At 39.2% G+C, this 18,316-nt stretch overlaps 1 protein-coding gene across 2 annotated transcripts in view; it reads right to left on the minus strand.

The window, feature by feature from the left end:
- Window positions 1-13,300, minus strand: part of OSBPL11 (oxysterol binding protein like 11) — a 91,678-nt gene extending 78,378 nt beyond the window's left edge. The window contains exon 1 of one of the 2 annotated variants that reach the window (XM_070788838.1): window positions 12,363-13,300. In XM_070788838.1, coding sequence (XP_070644939.1) covers window positions 12,363-12,559 — 197 coding nt within the window. In that variant the 5' untranslated portion in view covers window positions 12,560-13,300. The remainder of the gene's footprint in view (window positions 1-12,362) is intronic. The other variant, XM_019956982.2, reaches the window with a different exon arrangement.
- Window positions 13,301-18,316: the final 5,016 nt, after the last annotated feature.

Here is an 18,316-nt window from a genome sequence, read left to right on the forward strand (position 1 = left end):
TAAGAGCAACATATTTCACGTTTAAAATTTTTAGAGAAAAGTAGACATATTTTTCTAGCACAATATCTTGTTCACATAGTAGCATTTACTTATACCCCATATACTCTCAAAAAGTCTTCATAGTAGCCATTTCAATAAGACTTGGACACCGCAGAACAAGAGAACAGCAGGATACTAAAAGTCCCTGCTATCGTCTCCCTAACTGAATATCTATTCTCTCTACTTTTGTTATGTACCTCTCTCTAGCTTTAGTTCCAAAACACACTTACAGTAACATTTAAATTTTGCCTGTACAGCATAATTCAAGAAAGAATACTTTCTTCCCTTGTGCTGCTGCTAAGTCGCTTCAGTCGTGTCCGACTCTGTGAGACCCCATAGCCAGCAGCCCATCAGGCTCCGCCATCCCTGAGATTCTCCAGGCAAGAACACTGGAATGGTTGCCATTTCCTTCTCCAATCATGAAAGTGAGAAGTGAAAGTGAAGTCGATCAGTCGTGTCCGACTCTTAGCAATCCCATGGACTGCAGCCTACCAGGCTCCTCTGTCCATGGGATTTTCCAGGCAAGAGTACTGGAGTGGGGTGCCATCGCCTTCTCCTCTTCCCTTGTGCTAATTCTTTCTAAATTGAATGTAAAAAGAAATAACAGAAAATCATTTCCCTTCCTCCATACTTGAAATAAAAAGGAGAAAAAAGGTGACAACCACACAAGAAGCTCCAAGCAAAGTTCTTTTTTATATATATATATAACCTGACTAAAGAGTTGATTCTTTTGAAAATTTTACATTACTTAATGACAAATTCAAACTCTCAAGTTTTTTTACCTTAAAGAACCTGTAAGTTATTAAAAAAAAAAAAAAAACACAGAAAAATTTAAAGCTCACTCTATTACAGAAATAAAAGAAACATCTGGGAATTCTCTGGGGGTCCAGTGGTTAGGGCTCCACACGCTTACTGTCAAGGGGTCAGATTTGATCCTTGGTCGGGGAACTAAGATTCCACATGCCTCACGGAGAGGCCAAAAAAAGAAATCTTTTTTTTTTTATAAGTTTCATCATAATTTTCGGTAGCAAATCTTCAAGCTTCCCATTTCTAGGAAGTAGATCACCTCCAATTACAAATTTGCATAATCAAATGATTCTGTTATCTGGTATAGCTATAAAATCATGTGAAATTTTAAAAATATAACTTCACAATATACAAAGTATACTCTAAAATGAAACCATGTCTCTGGTTACCAAGAATATAATAATAAAAACAAAAATGTTAAAGGCATAAGTATATTTTGTACAGAATTTTCCCAACTGCTGATCTATTAATAAATTGATTCACTATTTACAATGATAGCAAAACAGAATAAAATCCCACTCAGAATTTCATGCTAAACTTCACTCATTATAAAAAAGAACTAAATTAAAACTATCCTGAAATACCATTTTTTAACCTATTAAACTTTTAGATTTTTGCCAGTCTAATAACACATTACACTGATAAGGCTGATGGGAAACAAGCACTCAATCACTGCCACTGTACACCCCAATGAGGAGAAATCTGGTAATAACTACTATCAAAATTACAATTTTGATACTTACTGATTCAGTAAGTCCAACCTCTGGGTATTTTTTCCCACAGATATATTCATATGCTTGCAAGATGACATGTGTGGAAGGTTATTAACTACAACATTATAATAACAAAATTTTGGAAAACAAATGTCCATCAATAGGGAGCTTATTAAAGGTAGACTGAATTGTGTCTCTCCAAAATCCATATGGTAAAGTCCTAACCCCCACTGTGATGGTTTTCAGAGATGGGGCCTTTGGGAGATACTCAGGGGGTCGCAGAGTCGGACACGAATGAAGCGACTTAGCAGCAGCAGGTATAGACTGGGGCCCCTATAATGAGATTTGTGCCTTTAAAAGAAACACCAGAGAGCTCTCTCCCACCCCTCAGTCTCTACCATGTGAGCACACATTGAGAAGACCACCTGAAAACCTGGAGAAGAGCCCTCAGCAGAACCTGACAATGCTGGCACCCTGATCTCAAAACTTTCTGCCTTCATAGTGAGAAATTAAATTTATGTTGTTTAAGCCATTCAGAGTACAGCATTTTTGTTATGAAAGCCTAAACTAATACTATATACATATACATAATTTGATACCATTTGTAGTAAAATTAAAAGTGGAGCAAATGTATATTGTATTTACTTAATTCTTAAAAAAAAAAATCTCTGAAAGACAAAAAACCAAGTGTATCCCCTCTATTTGTAGGTGAGAGGAGTCCTAAGCAGGTAGAGATCAGGTGAAAAGATTTTCATTACAAATCTTGTTTTTCTTCTGGATCAAGTGAACATATTACCTATTCTCCAAAATTAGATTTAGAATATTTTTCATTTATGTTAGTTATAAATACGTGAAATATCTACAAAATTGATAAACACCTTATTCTTTATAGAATTGAGAGTATAGGCTCCGACACTACATTAAAAAGCCCTCTTGTATCAAGGATAGGAAACCTGTTTCAGAAGCAACTCTTGGTGGCATTTCATCTCATCCCTTACATCATTTTTATTCTGTCCCTTTCTTCTGTCCCTCCCTCTTTCTCCCTCGGTCTATCTCTCTTTTCTATGTCCTTTTTCCATCCCTGTTTTACCTCTTGTTCTATTTCTAATTTTCTCTTCCTTCTATCCCTCTTGACTAGGGTTTCCAGATACAGCCAGTAGCAACCACAGGCTTCAGTCTACCCCTCCAGGGACTTTCCAGCCAACCTCAAGAATAGCAATGGAAGCAAACTGCAAAAGCAGGGCAACTCAAGTACGGGGAGACTCTGAATAGGAAATCATGCTTTGTTACAATACCTAATTAACCAAAAAGAAAATCTTTTTTTCACCAGAAACTAAACTGCTCTAAAATCTTCCTAAAACCCAGATAGTAATGTCAAAACGCTAATGCAACTTTTTAAATTAGGCAATTTAGTTTTAAGTTAAACCTGAACAAGTCTGAACACAAATTATTTGATTAAACAAAATGAGTACAGTGGAAGATTCTTAGCTAGGAAAGACGTTCCCTCTCTCAAAGTAGTATAACTTACATTAAGAATATTCTCCACTATTTTCAGAGTGCTAACCATTACACCATGGGGCCTGTTTTCTCTACCATTTTCAAAAGCAAAAACAAAAGACATAATTTCCCACAAGTCTATTTGACAGGCAATTACCTCTGGAACCTAAATTACATGACATTCAGAAAATACTAAAAAGACTAATTTGTGTGTTCTAACATTAAGCTGTTTGTACAGTTTTAATAAGTATAACTTCTCGAGAAATAGGAACTCAAATAGACTATATTTAAACTCATAAAGCAAAAATATAAGAAATCACAGTATACTATAACCAAATCTTGTTCAAAGCTTGGTAGGGTTCTCACTAGATTTCTGCAACAGAAAATTACTGTTTTCAGTTTTATGCCTATAAGGTGTCTTCCCCTTGTTATCAGCTGTAGCAGACTTAAGGAAAACAAAACAAAACAAATACTAGGGTACAGAAATACATATTCAACTTTCCTTTAACCTTTAAGAGAAAAAAAGCAAACGTTTACGACTTTTTCTTCAAATCAACCTCAAAAGTGGTAAAAATCTCAAAGACAGCAAACACCAGGTTATATTTAGGCAGATGTCATTTCCCCATTTGCAAATGGGTACTTTTCCCTGTAACAGAGTATTTAGAGTGCAAGACACCAGATCTGACCACAAAAATTATTTCTATGCATTTGCAGACGTCTACCCAATCTACTGAAATGTATACTATTTGCTAATGTTAGCATACTCTTTTCTAACAAAGAGATCTGTTTGTTAACAGGAAGGAAATGGCAACCCACTCCAGTGTTCTTGCCTGGAGAATCCCAGGGACGGCGGAGCCTGGTGGGCTGCCATCTGTGGGGTCGCACAGAGTCAGACACGACAAGCGACTTAGCAGCAGCAGCAGGTAGCACAGAGTCCAAAATAAGAAAAAGCAGGCCCATCATATGCCCCAATTTGCTTTTAAGTTCCTCCTCTGGGTAGTTCTCTTCTCTCCATTTTAAACAAAAAAGTGGCAGATTTGCAGATTTGTAAATTTTTCTGAAAGCTGGCAGGAAGAAAAATAATGGAAACATGCACATTTTATAAATTTTGAACATTTACTATGAAAAAGGAAGGAAGGATATAGAATTAAGAAATCTATTTTCATTTTAAATAGTGAATATAAATCCTATGCATATAAATTACCCTGGAAAGAAATTTTAAGACTAATAAACACACTTCTCAGCTTTGGTTTTAAAAAAGTTCATCATGATACATTAATATTTTGCAAATATAGTTGAGGCTCTTCCCTTTTCTGATCCTTTTTCATGATCCTCCCAAAATAAGCCTTGGGGTCCCTACTTCCACTGTTCTGAGAGTATACATTATTTTAGAATTAACTAACAGAGAGCTTCATACATGGAAAAGACTCAAACTATTTGCTGCATGAGTTACAACACTAGTAAATAATGAAAGTTTTGTTGTTGTTCAATTGCTAATCATGTCCACCTCTTTGTAACCCCATGGACTGAAGTATGCCAGGCTTCCCTGTCCTTCCTTCACTATCTCCCAGAGTTTGCTCAAATTCATGTCCATTGAGTTGGTAATGCTACCCAACCAGTTATCTCATCCTCTGCTGCCCTATTCTCCTTTTGCCTTCATTCTTTCCTGGCACCAGGGTCTTTTCCAATGAGCAGCTCTTTGCATCATGGTCACAGCCCTGTCATGGTGAAGGGGCTTGCATAACTCGATGAAGCTATAAGCCATGCTGTGCAGGGCCACCCAGGACAGAGAGGTCATAGTAGAGAGTCCTGACAAAATGTGGTCCACTGTAAGAGGGAATGGCAAACCACTCCAGTATTCTTGCTGCGAGAACCCCATGAGCAATATGAAAAGGCAATGAAGAAGCTTCCGTGTCCTAAACTAATTCTTCATCAATAATTATTCATTCCTTTAGAGAGCTCATCTACTTTTAATATCTTTAGGCAAACAGCTCCCTGGAAATAAAAGTTCTCTCATTTACTAGCTATATAACCTTGGCCAACTTATTTAGACTACTTTCTGGGAAGGGGCATTGTCCCTAAATTGTTGAGGTAGCATATTCTCCTAACCCTCATATTGAGGGTCTCTGATCCAGGGGCCCCAAGTAATAGGTAGAGGAGGTTGTGGCATTCGTAGGAACTTGAACAACCATTTGTAATCTAAATGGGAATAATGACTCTCTCTCTTCGTCCAAGAGGACTGAACGTGATAATAAACGAGAGGACATTCTGGATACTACAAAGGCAATTATCTACATTTCTAATGCCCCATAGTTCTAAGTCACTTAAACATTCTGGCAACTTAGGCTCAATTTACCCAAAAGCAAATGTAGCACGTGACTCTCAAAAATCTGTTTCTCCTAGTACAGACTTCTCAAAGTTTTGAATCTGGATAACCGAAGTCAATTTTTACTTCCTTTCCCTCTACTGCCTTCCACCTAATCACCCAATCAACCACCAAGCCCTGTCACTCTTCCTCTAATGAGTTCTTTCTTTTTCAGCCTACTGGCACATTTTCCTTATTATCAAATGTCTGGGTCATGACAACTGATTTCCAAGTAGTTCCTCTTATTCCCCAAAGATCAAATTCAGCCCCCAATTCTCAGCTTTAGAGACAAACTTCCAGTAGTGTAGCTGTCAAATCTATCTCAATCATAGATGACAATCTTGAATCCATTCATATTAACATTTATGACGTGCACCTTATTGCACAGCTCCCATTGATCCCTACCTGTTGGTATCCAACCTTTGTGTGGCTAAACCTCATCTTTTTCTTAATGAATAGTGAAAAGTGATGTGACTTCACTTCCATGTCTAGGTTACGAAAGACTGACTTCCTTCTTTCTAGCACTCTCTTCTCACTTCCTCACTCTGACGAAACAAGCTGCCAAGTTGTAAGACACTCCATGGAGAAGTCCATGTGGCCAGGAACCAAAGAAGGCCACCAGTGGTCATCTCGTGAGGAACTGAGGTCTGTTTCCAACAAGCCAAAATAAATGAATTGTGCCAAAACATGAATTGTGCCAAAACATGAATTGTGCCAAATGAATGAATTGTGCCAAAACACGAATGAGCCAGGATGTGGATCCTTCCCAGCTGAGCCTCAAGATGACTACAGCCTTGTGAAAGACCCAGAGCCAGAGCACCCAGCAGTACTGCACCAATATTACTGACCCACAGACACTGTGAGATTAAAAAAACACTGCTGTTTCAATACACTACATTTGGGGATAATTTGTAGCACAATAATAGATAACAAACACACTGTCTCATATTTCTAAATAAATTCTAGGAAGATTAAAAGATTAAATATAAAACTACCAAATTATCTTAAAACTACATGAAAACAAATATTTACAAAATTTCTATAATTTGAAGTGAAAGAAAAAAGAGTAAGAGTTTGATTTATACAGGTTTTCTATATGACTGGAAAAATGTAATAGACTAAAATATAAAGACCAGGAAAATCTTTGCAGCAAGTATAGAAAAATATTTATAACCATACAAAATTAAGATATATGTAGTTACATATTTGTTACATAAAAAACTAATATAAATTTTCTGAAATGATAGTGAAGAAATCAGTAAAAGGTAGTGCCTCCAGGGAGGGAACATGGGTGGCTGGGACAAGTATGTAAGGTAAACATTTCACTGTATATCCCTCTTCTGTCAACAAAGTAATAATAGTTTACAGTATTACTGATATTAAAAATATTAACTAGCAAAAGTATTAACATGGAATATTTAAAATAAACTTCAAATATATTAATAAAAAAATGAAAAGATATAAGCAGATATTTAACATGAGCAAAAATAAAATTAATCATAAAGAAAGATGAGTTCAAAATGGATCAGAGACCTAAATGTAAGTTCAAAAATTTAAAACTCTTAGAAAAAAATATACGTGCAAATCTTTGCAACTTTGGCATTGCCAATGATTTCTTAAATGTGATACCAAGTATAAGCAAAAAAAGAAAAAACAGACGGGGCTTCATGAAAATTAAAAGCTTCTATGCTACAAATAATTTCATCAAGAAAGTGAAAAGACCAGAATTCCCTGGTGGTCCAGTGGTTAGGGCTCCGTGCTTTCACTGCCGCGGGCCTATATTCAATCCCTGGTTGGGGAACTAAGATCCCACAAGCCCTGAGGCTTGGCCAAAAAAAAAAAAAGAAGTGAAAAGACAACCCACGAGTGGGAAAAAATACTTGCAAATCAATATCTGATAAAGGAATTGTTCACATAATACACAAAGAACCCTGACAACTCAATAATCCAATTTTAAAATGGCCAAAGATATCAACAAAGTCTACAAATAATAAATGCTGGAGAGGCTGTGGAGAAAAAGGAATCCTCCTACACTGTTGGTAAGGATACACACTGGTACAGCCACTCTGGAAAACAGTATGGAGGTTCCTTAAAAAACTAAAAATAGAGTTACCATATGATCCAGCAATCTCACTCCTGGGCATATACCTGGAAAAGATGAACACTCTAACTTGAAGAGACAGATGCACTCCAATGTTCACAGCAGCACTATTTATAATAATCAAGACATGGAAGCAACCTAAATGTCCACTGATACAAATGAATGGATAAAGAAGATGTAATACACACACACACACAATAGAATACTACTCAGCAAAAAAAGAATAATGCCATTTGTAGCAACATGGATGTACCTAGACTTTAACATAGTAAGTGAAATAAGTCAGAGAAAGACAAATATCATATACCACTTATATGTGGAATCTAAAAAAAAGACACAAAGCAACTTATTTACAAGATATAAATAGACTCACAGACACTAAAATTTATGATTATCAAAGGGGAAAGGGGTAAGGGATAAATTAGGAGTTTGGGATTAACAGGTACAAATTGCTGTATATAAAATAGATAAACAACAAGGACCTGCTGCATAACACAGGGAACTATATTCAGTATCTTGTAATAACCTACAATGGAAAAGAATCTGACACTTTGCTGTATACTTGAGACTAGCACAATATTGTAAACCAGCTATCCAGTTCAACTTTTTAAAAGTGGCCAAAAGATCTGAATACACATTTCTCCAAAGAAGACAGCCAAATAACCAGTAAGAACATGAAGATACTTAACATTATTAGTCATCAGGGAAATGCAATTCAAAAACCACAATGAGATGCCATTTCATAGCCACTAGGATGGCTAAAACCAAAAAGACAGACAGTAACAAGTGTTGATGAGAATGTCAAGAAGTTAAAACCTTAATATACTGCTGATAAGAAGATAAGATGGTGCAGCAGCTTTGGAAAATGGTCTAAGAGGTTCACAAACAGTTGAACAGTTAAACAATTACCTTATAACCCAATAATTCTACTCCTAGGTATATATTCAAGAGAAATGAAAACATGTCCATACAAAACTTGAACACAAATGTTCAAAGCAGCATTATTCATAATATACAACATGGAAACTGACTGAAAAGATTAGCAAAATGTGGTGTATTCATAAATGAAATATTATTCAGCCACAAAAAGGAATAAAGTAACAATATATGCTACAACATATACGACCCATGAAAGCATTATGCCAATTAATCTTCTAAGTCTGCAAAGCCAAAGCCCAGTGTCTGAAACACAAGTGCATGTGCTCAACTGCTCAGTCATGAGCACAGACTAGGCTCCTCTGTCCATGGAATTTTCCAGGCAAGAATATTGGAGTGTTTTACCATTTCTATTCTAGGGGATCTTCCCAATCCTGGGATAGAGTCCACATCTCTGTGTCACCTGCACTGGCAGGTAGATTCTTTACCACTGTGCCACCTGGGAAGCAACTGAATCACATAGTCTTAACTGAATTTCAACCACTCCCTAAGACATAACCTGAAATCTCCATTTTTTAAAATGGGATAGTAGCAAGTTACAGGTAAGCACAGTTGCATTTATGGCTCTAAAGTTCCAGAGGGGGCTGGTGAGGCCATGGAAGAGAATGAGACAGAAAACAGAAAACATGAGCTTAAGAGAAGATGATAAAGCAACATATCAGCTTCTAAAGTAAAAGAGCCAACCAAAGAAGTGAGAAAGGAGCAATTAATTAGACAACAAAGCAATAAAGGGGCTCCCAGCATAGCAGTCAGTAAAGAATCTGCCTGCAATGAGGGAGACCTGGGTTCAATTCCTAGGTCGGGAAGATCCCCTGGAGAAGGAAATGACAACACACTCCAGTATTCTTGCCTGGAGAATCCCATGGACAGAGGAGCCTGGTAGGCTACAATCCATGGGGTCACAAGAGTCGGACATGACTTGGTGCTTTCTCTTAGAGCAATAAAGGAGAAATTAAGAGAAAGTAATGTCAAAAAAGGCAAGAAAAGAATAGTAACAGATACACTTATAAAGATATCATATATCTTAAAAAGTTGGAATAAGAATCTAAAAATATTCATCATTTTTTATTCATATCCTTGGTAAGGACAGAGCCAACTGTCATGGGTTGAGCAATAAATAAGAGTTACAGAAATGGAAGCAGTTGAGTGTAAATTGTTTTTAAAAGGAAAGGATTTAGATTAGGTTTCATTATTGTTTTTGTTTTTTAAATCTAGAGACTTTGGGCCTCAGAGGAAGAAGCCTGGAAGAAGTAACACAAGACAATGAAGGAAACTGTTTGACTAATGTCCTACAGGATAAAGGGATAAATTCAACTGAGAAACAGGCTGAAAGACTAGCTTTGAACAAGCCTCATGTAAGTAAAAGTATATGTCCGTATGTAAATGCAGTAATGCGCTATGTATCTGCATCACTGGGGAAGAGTTCCACATAACTGAATTAGCCAACACAAGCATTTTTTTTAGTTTAGTCATTTTCCTTGAAATTGTTCATCATCATATGATACAGTTGTCTGCCTTCTTAAACATATTGTACTCTCCTGGATGACAAGGTCATTGTAACTATAATTGTATTAATAGGAAGTAATATAGCTGAATCTGCATGTTAATTTTTCAAGTCTTTGACTGTTCTGTCAGCTGCCATTTCCTGATAACTTTTCTCCTTTGTGCTTTCAACAGATTCTAGGTTTAAAATTATATAACCATTAAATAATACCCTAAGTAAGGGATAATAGAATCCTGAATCAAAGTATAGTAATAAAGTATACGGCTTTATGACAGTGTTAAGAAACCTGTTTCACTTTTCAGTTCAATTAAAGACTGGGGTTCAAACAGTTGAAGATGTCAGAAGACTGACCTCTGGCTACATGAAATATTACTTGATCTTGCTTCCTTAAGTTATAGCAAAATAACCCTGCCAAGTTATTGATAATTTTATATGGTTAGTCTTAAACCACACACACACACACACACACACACAAAAGTATCATGCATTCCAAAACTGAGCCTAGACATTTCACAGTAACTATACTTTCCTTTCATAATCACTTACCAATAAAAAATTATAATCTTCTACATTTCTATACGTAAACACAGCCAAGCATATTTCACATATATGGATATTATTCATGATAAATGTATGGCCTTCACAAAATCTTGATTTTAATCTCTTCCAAATTTCATACAAATTTCACAACTACAAACATCACAAAGGCTAAAAAGGACTAGAGCTAGGCACAAGGCAATTACTTGACCAAAATTTAAGAATTCATTCCTATAGTTCCAATAACAAATGATATTACAATTTCATTCATTCATTCTTAAGATTCTGAATAATCCAGCAATTTCACTTCCGGGTATTCATCCCAAGGAAAGGAAAACACTAATTTGAAAATATATCTGAACCTTCATGTTCACTGCAGTATTATTTACAAAAGTCAAAACATGGAAGCAACCAAAGAGTCCATCAAATGGACAATGATGAGTAGATAAATAAAATGTGGTATATATACACACAGTGGAATATTATTCAGCCATAAAAAAGGAAATATTGCCATTTGCAACAAGGTGGACGTACTTTGAGAGCATTATGCTAAGTGAGAAAAGTCAGAAAGAGAAAAGACAAATACTGTACAACGCTTCTTATATGTAGAATCTAAAAAACCAAACGAAACTCATAAATACAGAGAACGGATTGAGGGCAGCCAGAGGCGGGGTGGGTACAATGGGTGAAGGTGATCAAAAGGTACAAACTTCCAGTTATAAAATAAGTAAGTCGTGGAAATGTAATGTGCAGCATCATGACTATAGTTGATAATACTGTATCACGCATTTGAAAGTTGCTAACAGAGTTCTCATTAAAAAAAAAAATTTAACTGTGCAGGGACACACATTAACTAGATCTACTGTGGTGATCACTCCACAATACATACAAATATCAAATCTTTATGTTGTACATCTGAACCTAATATAATGTTACATGTCAAATATTTCTCAATTAAAAAAAAAAGATTCTGGATGGCTATGCTCACCTATCCTATACATTATCAAAAACAAAAAACTACCATTACTTCTCTAGCACTCACTTCCTGTTCCTTCAGTTTTTCATTCATATCAATGAAAATTAATAAATGTAGAATCTCTCAAAGACAGAGGGGTGTGAGTGACCTAATCAACTCAAACTGAAACATCTCACTAGTTTAGAGTATCGGAGTAGAGTAGAGTTTGTACTTTTGTCCAGTACCTGAGTTCGATCCCTGAATCGGGAAGATCCCCTAGAGACAGGAATGGCAACCCACTCCAGTATTCTTGCCTGGAGAATTCCGTGGACAGAGGAGCCTGGCAGGCTACAGTCCACGGGGTAACAAAGACTCAGACAAGACTGAGCACGCACACACTCTGTATTTAATTATTTATGTACATCTCTCTTTCTAAATCACAAATACTATGAGGGCAAGAATCTTCTCTGATTGAATGATTCCATCCATCGCTGGACAAACAAGTTCTCACCACCAAGCATTTTGCTAGCCTCTGGAGAGAGTGGAGTTAAACAGTCCCCCGCCTTCCACAAGCAAGAAAGGGAGGTAGACTTATTGTAAACAAATTACAATATAGGAAAAAACAAAAGTGAGTATAGACTCAAATCACAGGAAAAATTAACTCTACGGTTGTAGAGGGAGTTAAGGGATACATTTATGTGTTCTCCTAAAGGCCTAAATACTTGTTGAATGGACAAATAAATGTATTAAATCTTGCTAATGAAAGTTGAGACCCCCAGATCCAAATGAAACGTTATTAGCTACTTCTGAAGTTACTGCATAAACCTAACCCTTCAACAACTGCAAGAATGCAGACTTCAGCATACTCACCCCCTCCTTAGGAAATCACCTTGAAGAAAGGGCCATACCTGTACTGCCAGCCTTTAGCACTGCCACCTCGGCTGCTACTGCTGCTGCTGCTGCTGATTCCACCCCCACAGCTGCTGTTGCTGCTGTTCTTGTTCGGGGTCACCGCGGTGGCCAGGCCCTCCAGCCTTCCTTCGCTCTCTGAGACTTTCATTGCTGACACGGGTTCACCCCCCTGCATCTTAACTCCAAAGTCCATCTGCCCTTCTTGGGCGGGAGAAACAACTCTGTAGAGTAGTTTTGTAAGTGATAAGATTTAAGATCTGATATGAAAGGGCTCCTAATTGCTAACCTAGCCGGCGGCTGGAGCAGTAATCATCAAATAGTCCAGGGAAGGAATACAAGCATTCCCCCTGAAGGAAACTTTTAAGAGGAGAAGGACAGCGAAGAGGGCAGATGTCCTTTAAATATATATCTCCTTCCAGGCAAAAGCAAGGAGGAAAAAAAAAAAATCACCCTGCCAGAGGACTTGGTGGCATGCTCAAACGAGGAGCAGAAACAGCGTGAGGAGGTCGCGGACCCTAGCCAGGAGGGCTAGGCGAAGTACGGTCCACTGACGGGAACCCGCGGCCTGACCTCTGGGCTGACGGACCGACCCGCCTCGCTCCCTCTTCTCAAGCTGGTCCTCAGCGGGAAGGTTCAGTCCAGCCCACTCGGCGGTTCCCACAGCAGCTCTCGAGACAGAGCTGGAACGGCTCGCGCTCAGCCCGGGAGGAGGGTCGGGGAAGGAGGCCGCCGGGGGCGGGACGCCGGCTCCCAGGGTCGCCTCGCCTCCAGTCAGAGGCGAGCAGCTAGGGACGATTTCCTCCAACGCCCCCGGCCCTGAGCCCTCGACCGGGTTCCCAGCGGCGGACAAGTCCCTCACCCTCGCTACTGCCCAAACGTGAAACCCACAACTGCGGCCACCGCCCCACCCACAGCCCTACAGACCCACAGCTGGTCACCCGCCCGCTCGCTCTCTCCCCGCCTTCCCTTCCGGAGTAGCGTGAGCTCACTTCCCCCAGAGAAGAGGCCACTGGCGCCATCTTGAAGAAGGGCGCGCGGCCCTGAAGGGGGCGGAGCCTCGGGAATCGCGGCGCTGGGGCGGTGGACTACGGGGAAAGGGAGGGGGCAGGCAGCTGGGGGATGAGCGGTGGGCCAGCCACCAGGCAGAAAAAAAGGAGTTAGCGCCCTAATGAAGGTGTCTTGCGGCCTTCCTGTCCTGGGCAAGGCCTTCCATTTGAGGGCCCATTCCAGGCATTTTAGGAAGAAAGCTTAGAAAAATGTCATTTCTAAAATGACATTTAGAATTATTATTAAAAAATAATAATTCATCTTCAGTTCAGTTCAGTTTAGTCGCTCAGTCGTGTCCGACTCTTTGAGACCCCATGAATCGCAGCACGCCAGGCCTCCCTGTCCATCACCAACTCCCGGAGTTCACTCAGACTCAGGTCCATTGAGTCAGTGACGCCATCCAGCCATCTCATCCTCTGTCGTCCCCTTCTCCTCCTGCCCCCTCGTCCCCTTCTCCTCCTGCCCCCAATCCCTCCCAGCATCAGAGTCTTTTCCAATGAGTCAACTCTTCACAAGAGGTGGCCAAAGTACTGGAGTTTCAGCTTTAGCATCAGTCCTTCCAAAGAAATCCCAGGGCTGATCTTCAGAATGGACTGGTTGGATCTCCTTGCAGTCCAAGGGACTCTCAAGAGTCTTCTCCAACACCACAGTTCAAAAGCATCAATTCTTCGGCGCTCAGCCTTCCTCACAGTCCAACTCTCACATCCATACATGACCACTGGAAAAACCATAGCCTTGAGTAGACGGACCTTTGTTGGAAAAGTAATGTCTCTGCTTTTGAATATGCTATCTAGGTTGGTCATAACTTTCCTTCCAAGGAGTAAGCGTCTTTTAATTTCATGGCTGCAGTCACCATCTGCAGTGATTTTGGAGCCAAAAAAAATAAAGTCTGACACTGTTTCCATTGTTTCCCTATCTATTTCCCATGAAGTGATGGGACCAGATGCCATGATCTTACTTTTCTGAATGTTGTTGAGCTTTAAGCCAATTTTTTCACTCTCCACTTTCACTTTCATCAGGAGGCTTTTTAGTTCCTCTTCACTTTCTGCCATAAGGGTGGTATCATCTGCATATCTGAGCTTATTGATATTTCTCCCAGCAATCTTGATTCCAGCTTGTGCTTCTTCCATTCCAGCGTTTCTCATGATGTACTCTGCATTTAAGTTAAATAAGCAGGGTGAGTTAGTAATTAAAAAAAAAAAAAAGCCTTATTGGCATAAGGCAAATCAGTATTATAAATGAAAAAGAAACTATCATGGAAATTAGAGCTCTCAGAATCAAAACTAGTTATTCTGAGGGTCTTCCCTAGTGGCTCAGCAGTAAAGAATCCGCCTGCCAATGCAGGAGATGCTGCTTTGATCCCTGGGTCTCCAAGACTACCTGGAGGAGGAAATGGCAACCCACTCCAGTATTCTTGCTTGGGAAATCCCCTGGACAGAGGAGCCTGGCAGGCTACAGTCCATGAGATCTCAAAAGAGTCCAGTCGGTCACAACTTAGGGACTGAGGACAATGTTCTTTCTGACCTCAGACAACTCTTTCATCCTCCTTAAGCCTAGACTTTTGTATCTATAAATCAGAATGTTTGCTGCTGCTGCTATGTCGCATCAGTCGTGTCTGACACTGTGCAACCCCAGAGATGGCAGCCCACCAGGCTCCCCCGTCCCTGGGATTCTCCTGGCAAGAACCTGGAGTGGGTTGCCATTTCCTTCTCCAATGCCTGAAAGTGAAAAGTGAAAGTGAAGTCACTCTGTCGTGTCTGACCCTCAGGGACCCCATGGACTGCAGCCTTCTAGGCTCCTCCGTCCATGGGATTTTCCAGGCAAGAGTACTGGAGTGGGGTGCCATTGCCTTCTCCGTTTAGGTGATTTCTAAAGTTCCTTCTAGGACTTCCCTAGTGGCTCAGACGGTAAAGCGTCTGCCTACAATGTCGGAGACCCGCATTCCATCCCTGGGTTGGGAAGATCCTCTGGAGAAGGAAATGGCAACCCACTCCAGTACTCTTGCCTGGAAAATCCCAAGGACAGAGGAGCCTGGTAGGCTACAGTCCATAGGGTCGCAAAGAGTTGGACACGACTGAGCGACTAAACTTTCTTTCTTTCTAATTGTAAATTCCAGTTTCTAACAACATGGCTTTTGAACGTATACCATGTGCGAAACACTAGAAGTATTGTTGTTAGTCACTAAGTTTTCTCCGACTCTTTGCAACCCCATGGACTGCAGCACTCTAGGCTCCTCTATACTCCACTATCTCCCAGAGTTTGCTCAAATTCATGTCCATTGAGTCGGTTAAGTTATCTAATATCCTCTGATGTCTTCTTCTGTTGCTTTCAATCATTCCCAGCATCAGGGTCTTTTCCAGTGAGTTAGCTCTTCATATCAGGTGGCCAAAGTATTGGAGCTTCAGATTCAGCAATGGTCTTAGTTTTTTGAATGTTGAATTTCAAGCCAGCTTTTTCAGTCTCCTCTTTCACCTTCATCAAGAGGCTCTTTAGATCCTCTTTGCTTTTGCCAATGGAGTGGTATCATCTGCATATATGAGGTTGATAATTTCTCCCAGCAATCTTGATTCCAGCTTGTGTTTCATCCAACCTGGCATTTCACATGATGTACTCTGCATGTAAGTTAAATTAGCAGGGTGACATATACAGTACGACAAAAAACTTGTCATACTCGTTTCCCAATTTTGAACCAGTCTGTTGTTCCATGTGCAGTTCTAACTGTTGCTTCTTGACCTGCATACAGGTTTCTAAGGACACAAATAAGGTGGTCTTGTACTTCCATCTCCTTAAGAATTTTCCACAGTTTGTTTTGATGCACACAGTCAAAGTCTTACCATAGTGAAGCAGATGTTTCTCTGGAATTCCCTTGCTTTCTCCATGATCCAACAAATGTTTGCAATTTGATTTGTGATTCCTCTGCCTTTTCAAAACCCAGCTGGTACATCTGGAAGTTTTCACTTCATGTACTGTTGAAGCCTAGCTTGAAGGATTTTCAGCATAACCTTGCTAGCATGTGAAATGACTGCAACTGTACAGTACTTTGAACATTCTTTGTCACTGCTCTTCTTTGGGATTAGAATGAAAAGTGACTTTTCCAGTCCTATGTCCACTGCTGAGTTTTCCAAATTTGCTGGCATATTGTGCAACACTTTAACAGCATCATCTTTTAGGATATGAAATAGCTCAACTGGAATTCCATCACTTCCACTAGCTTTGTTTGTAGTATTGCTTCCTAAGGCCCACTTGACTTCACACTCCAGGTTGCCCAGTTCTATGTGAGTGACCACTCCATCATGGTTATCCAGGTCATTAAGACCTTTCTTGTATAGTTCTTCTGTATATTCTTGCCACTTCTTAATATCTTCTACTTCTGTTAGGTCCTTACTGTTTCTGTCCTGTTTTGTGCCCATCTTTGCTTGAAATGTTCCCTTGGTATCTCCAATTTTCATGAAGAGATCGCTAGTCTTTCCCATTCTATTGTTTTCTTCTATTTCCCTGCATTGTTCTTTCAAGAAGGCCTTTTTACCTCTCCTTGCTATTCTCTGGAACTCTGCATTCAGTTGGGCATAGCTTTCACTTTCTCCCTTGCCTTTCATGTCTCTTCTTTCCTCAACTATTTGTAAAGACTCCTCAGACAACCACTTTGCCTTCTTGCATTTCTTTTTCTTTGGGATGATTTTGGTCACTGCCTTCTGTACACTGTTACAAACCTCCATCCATAGTTCTTCAGGCACTCTGTCTACCAGGTCTGATCCCTTAATTCATCAGCTCCACTGTATAATCATAAGGGATTTGATTTAGGTCATACCTGAATGACCTAGTGGTTTTCCCTACTTTCTTCAACTTAAGCCTGAATTTTGCAATAAGGAAGTCATGATCTGAGCCACAGTCAGCTCCAGGTCTTGTTTTTCTGACTGTATAGAGCTCCTCCATCTTTGGCTGCAAAGAACATAATCAATATGATTTCAGTATTGACCATCTGGTGATGTCTCAAAGTAAAAAAGTAAATAAAGTAGTAATATAGATATAGTTATACAGATAATTAAAGCCATGAAGAAAATAAAAGGAGATGATGTAGAAAATAAGCACGATGGAATAGAGAACTTACTTTTAGGAAGAACAATTGAAAAAAGTCATCTATGACAAGCTGCGATTCATGGGGTCGCAGAGTAGGACATGACTGAGCGACTGATCTGATCTGATCTGATGACGAGGTGGCATTTAAAGTGAGGGAATAAAGAAAGGAGAGGAAGCTAAGGGGAAAGCAAGCTTTACTTATTTTGGGAAATGAGAAACCTGGGACCCTGGATCTCAGTGAATAAAAAGTGGTGTGAAATGAAAGTGAAGAGATAGGCAGAGAAATTTGGATTTTAAGTGCAATGGAAAGTCATTGAGACTTTTAATAAAGGAGGATTGTGATCTGACTTATGTTTTTAGACCATTTCTCTAGTCTTTTCAGCAGATGGTCCTAGCACACTGGATATTCACATACAAAAGAATAAAATTGGACCCTACACATCATATACAAAAGTTAACTCAAAATGTATCAAAGACACAAATGTAAAAGCTAAAATATTAAAACTCTTAAATGAAAAAAAGGTATAAATCTTCACAACCAGAGGTCAGGCAAAGCCTTTTGACTACAACATCAAAGCATAAGTGACAAAAGAAAAAATAGATTGGATTTCATGAAAATTAAAAACATTTGTTTTGCAAGCAATACTATCAAGGAAGTAAAAAGGCAACCCATAAAATGGGGGGGAAATATCTGCAAACCATATATATAAGGAACTTATATCCAGAATATATAAAGAGCTCTTACAACTCATTAATAAAAATACAAATAACCAAATTTTTAAATGGACAAAGGAATGGAACATTTATTCAAAGAAGATATAGCAAT

This window comes from Bos indicus, chromosome 1, assembly GCF_029378745.1.
Source record: "Bos indicus isolate NIAB-ARS_2022 breed Sahiwal x Tharparkar chromosome 1, NIAB-ARS_B.indTharparkar_mat_pri_1.0, whole genome shotgun sequence".
In the NCBI taxonomy this organism is placed as follows: Eukaryota; Metazoa; Chordata; class Mammalia; order Artiodactyla; family Bovidae; genus Bos; species Bos indicus.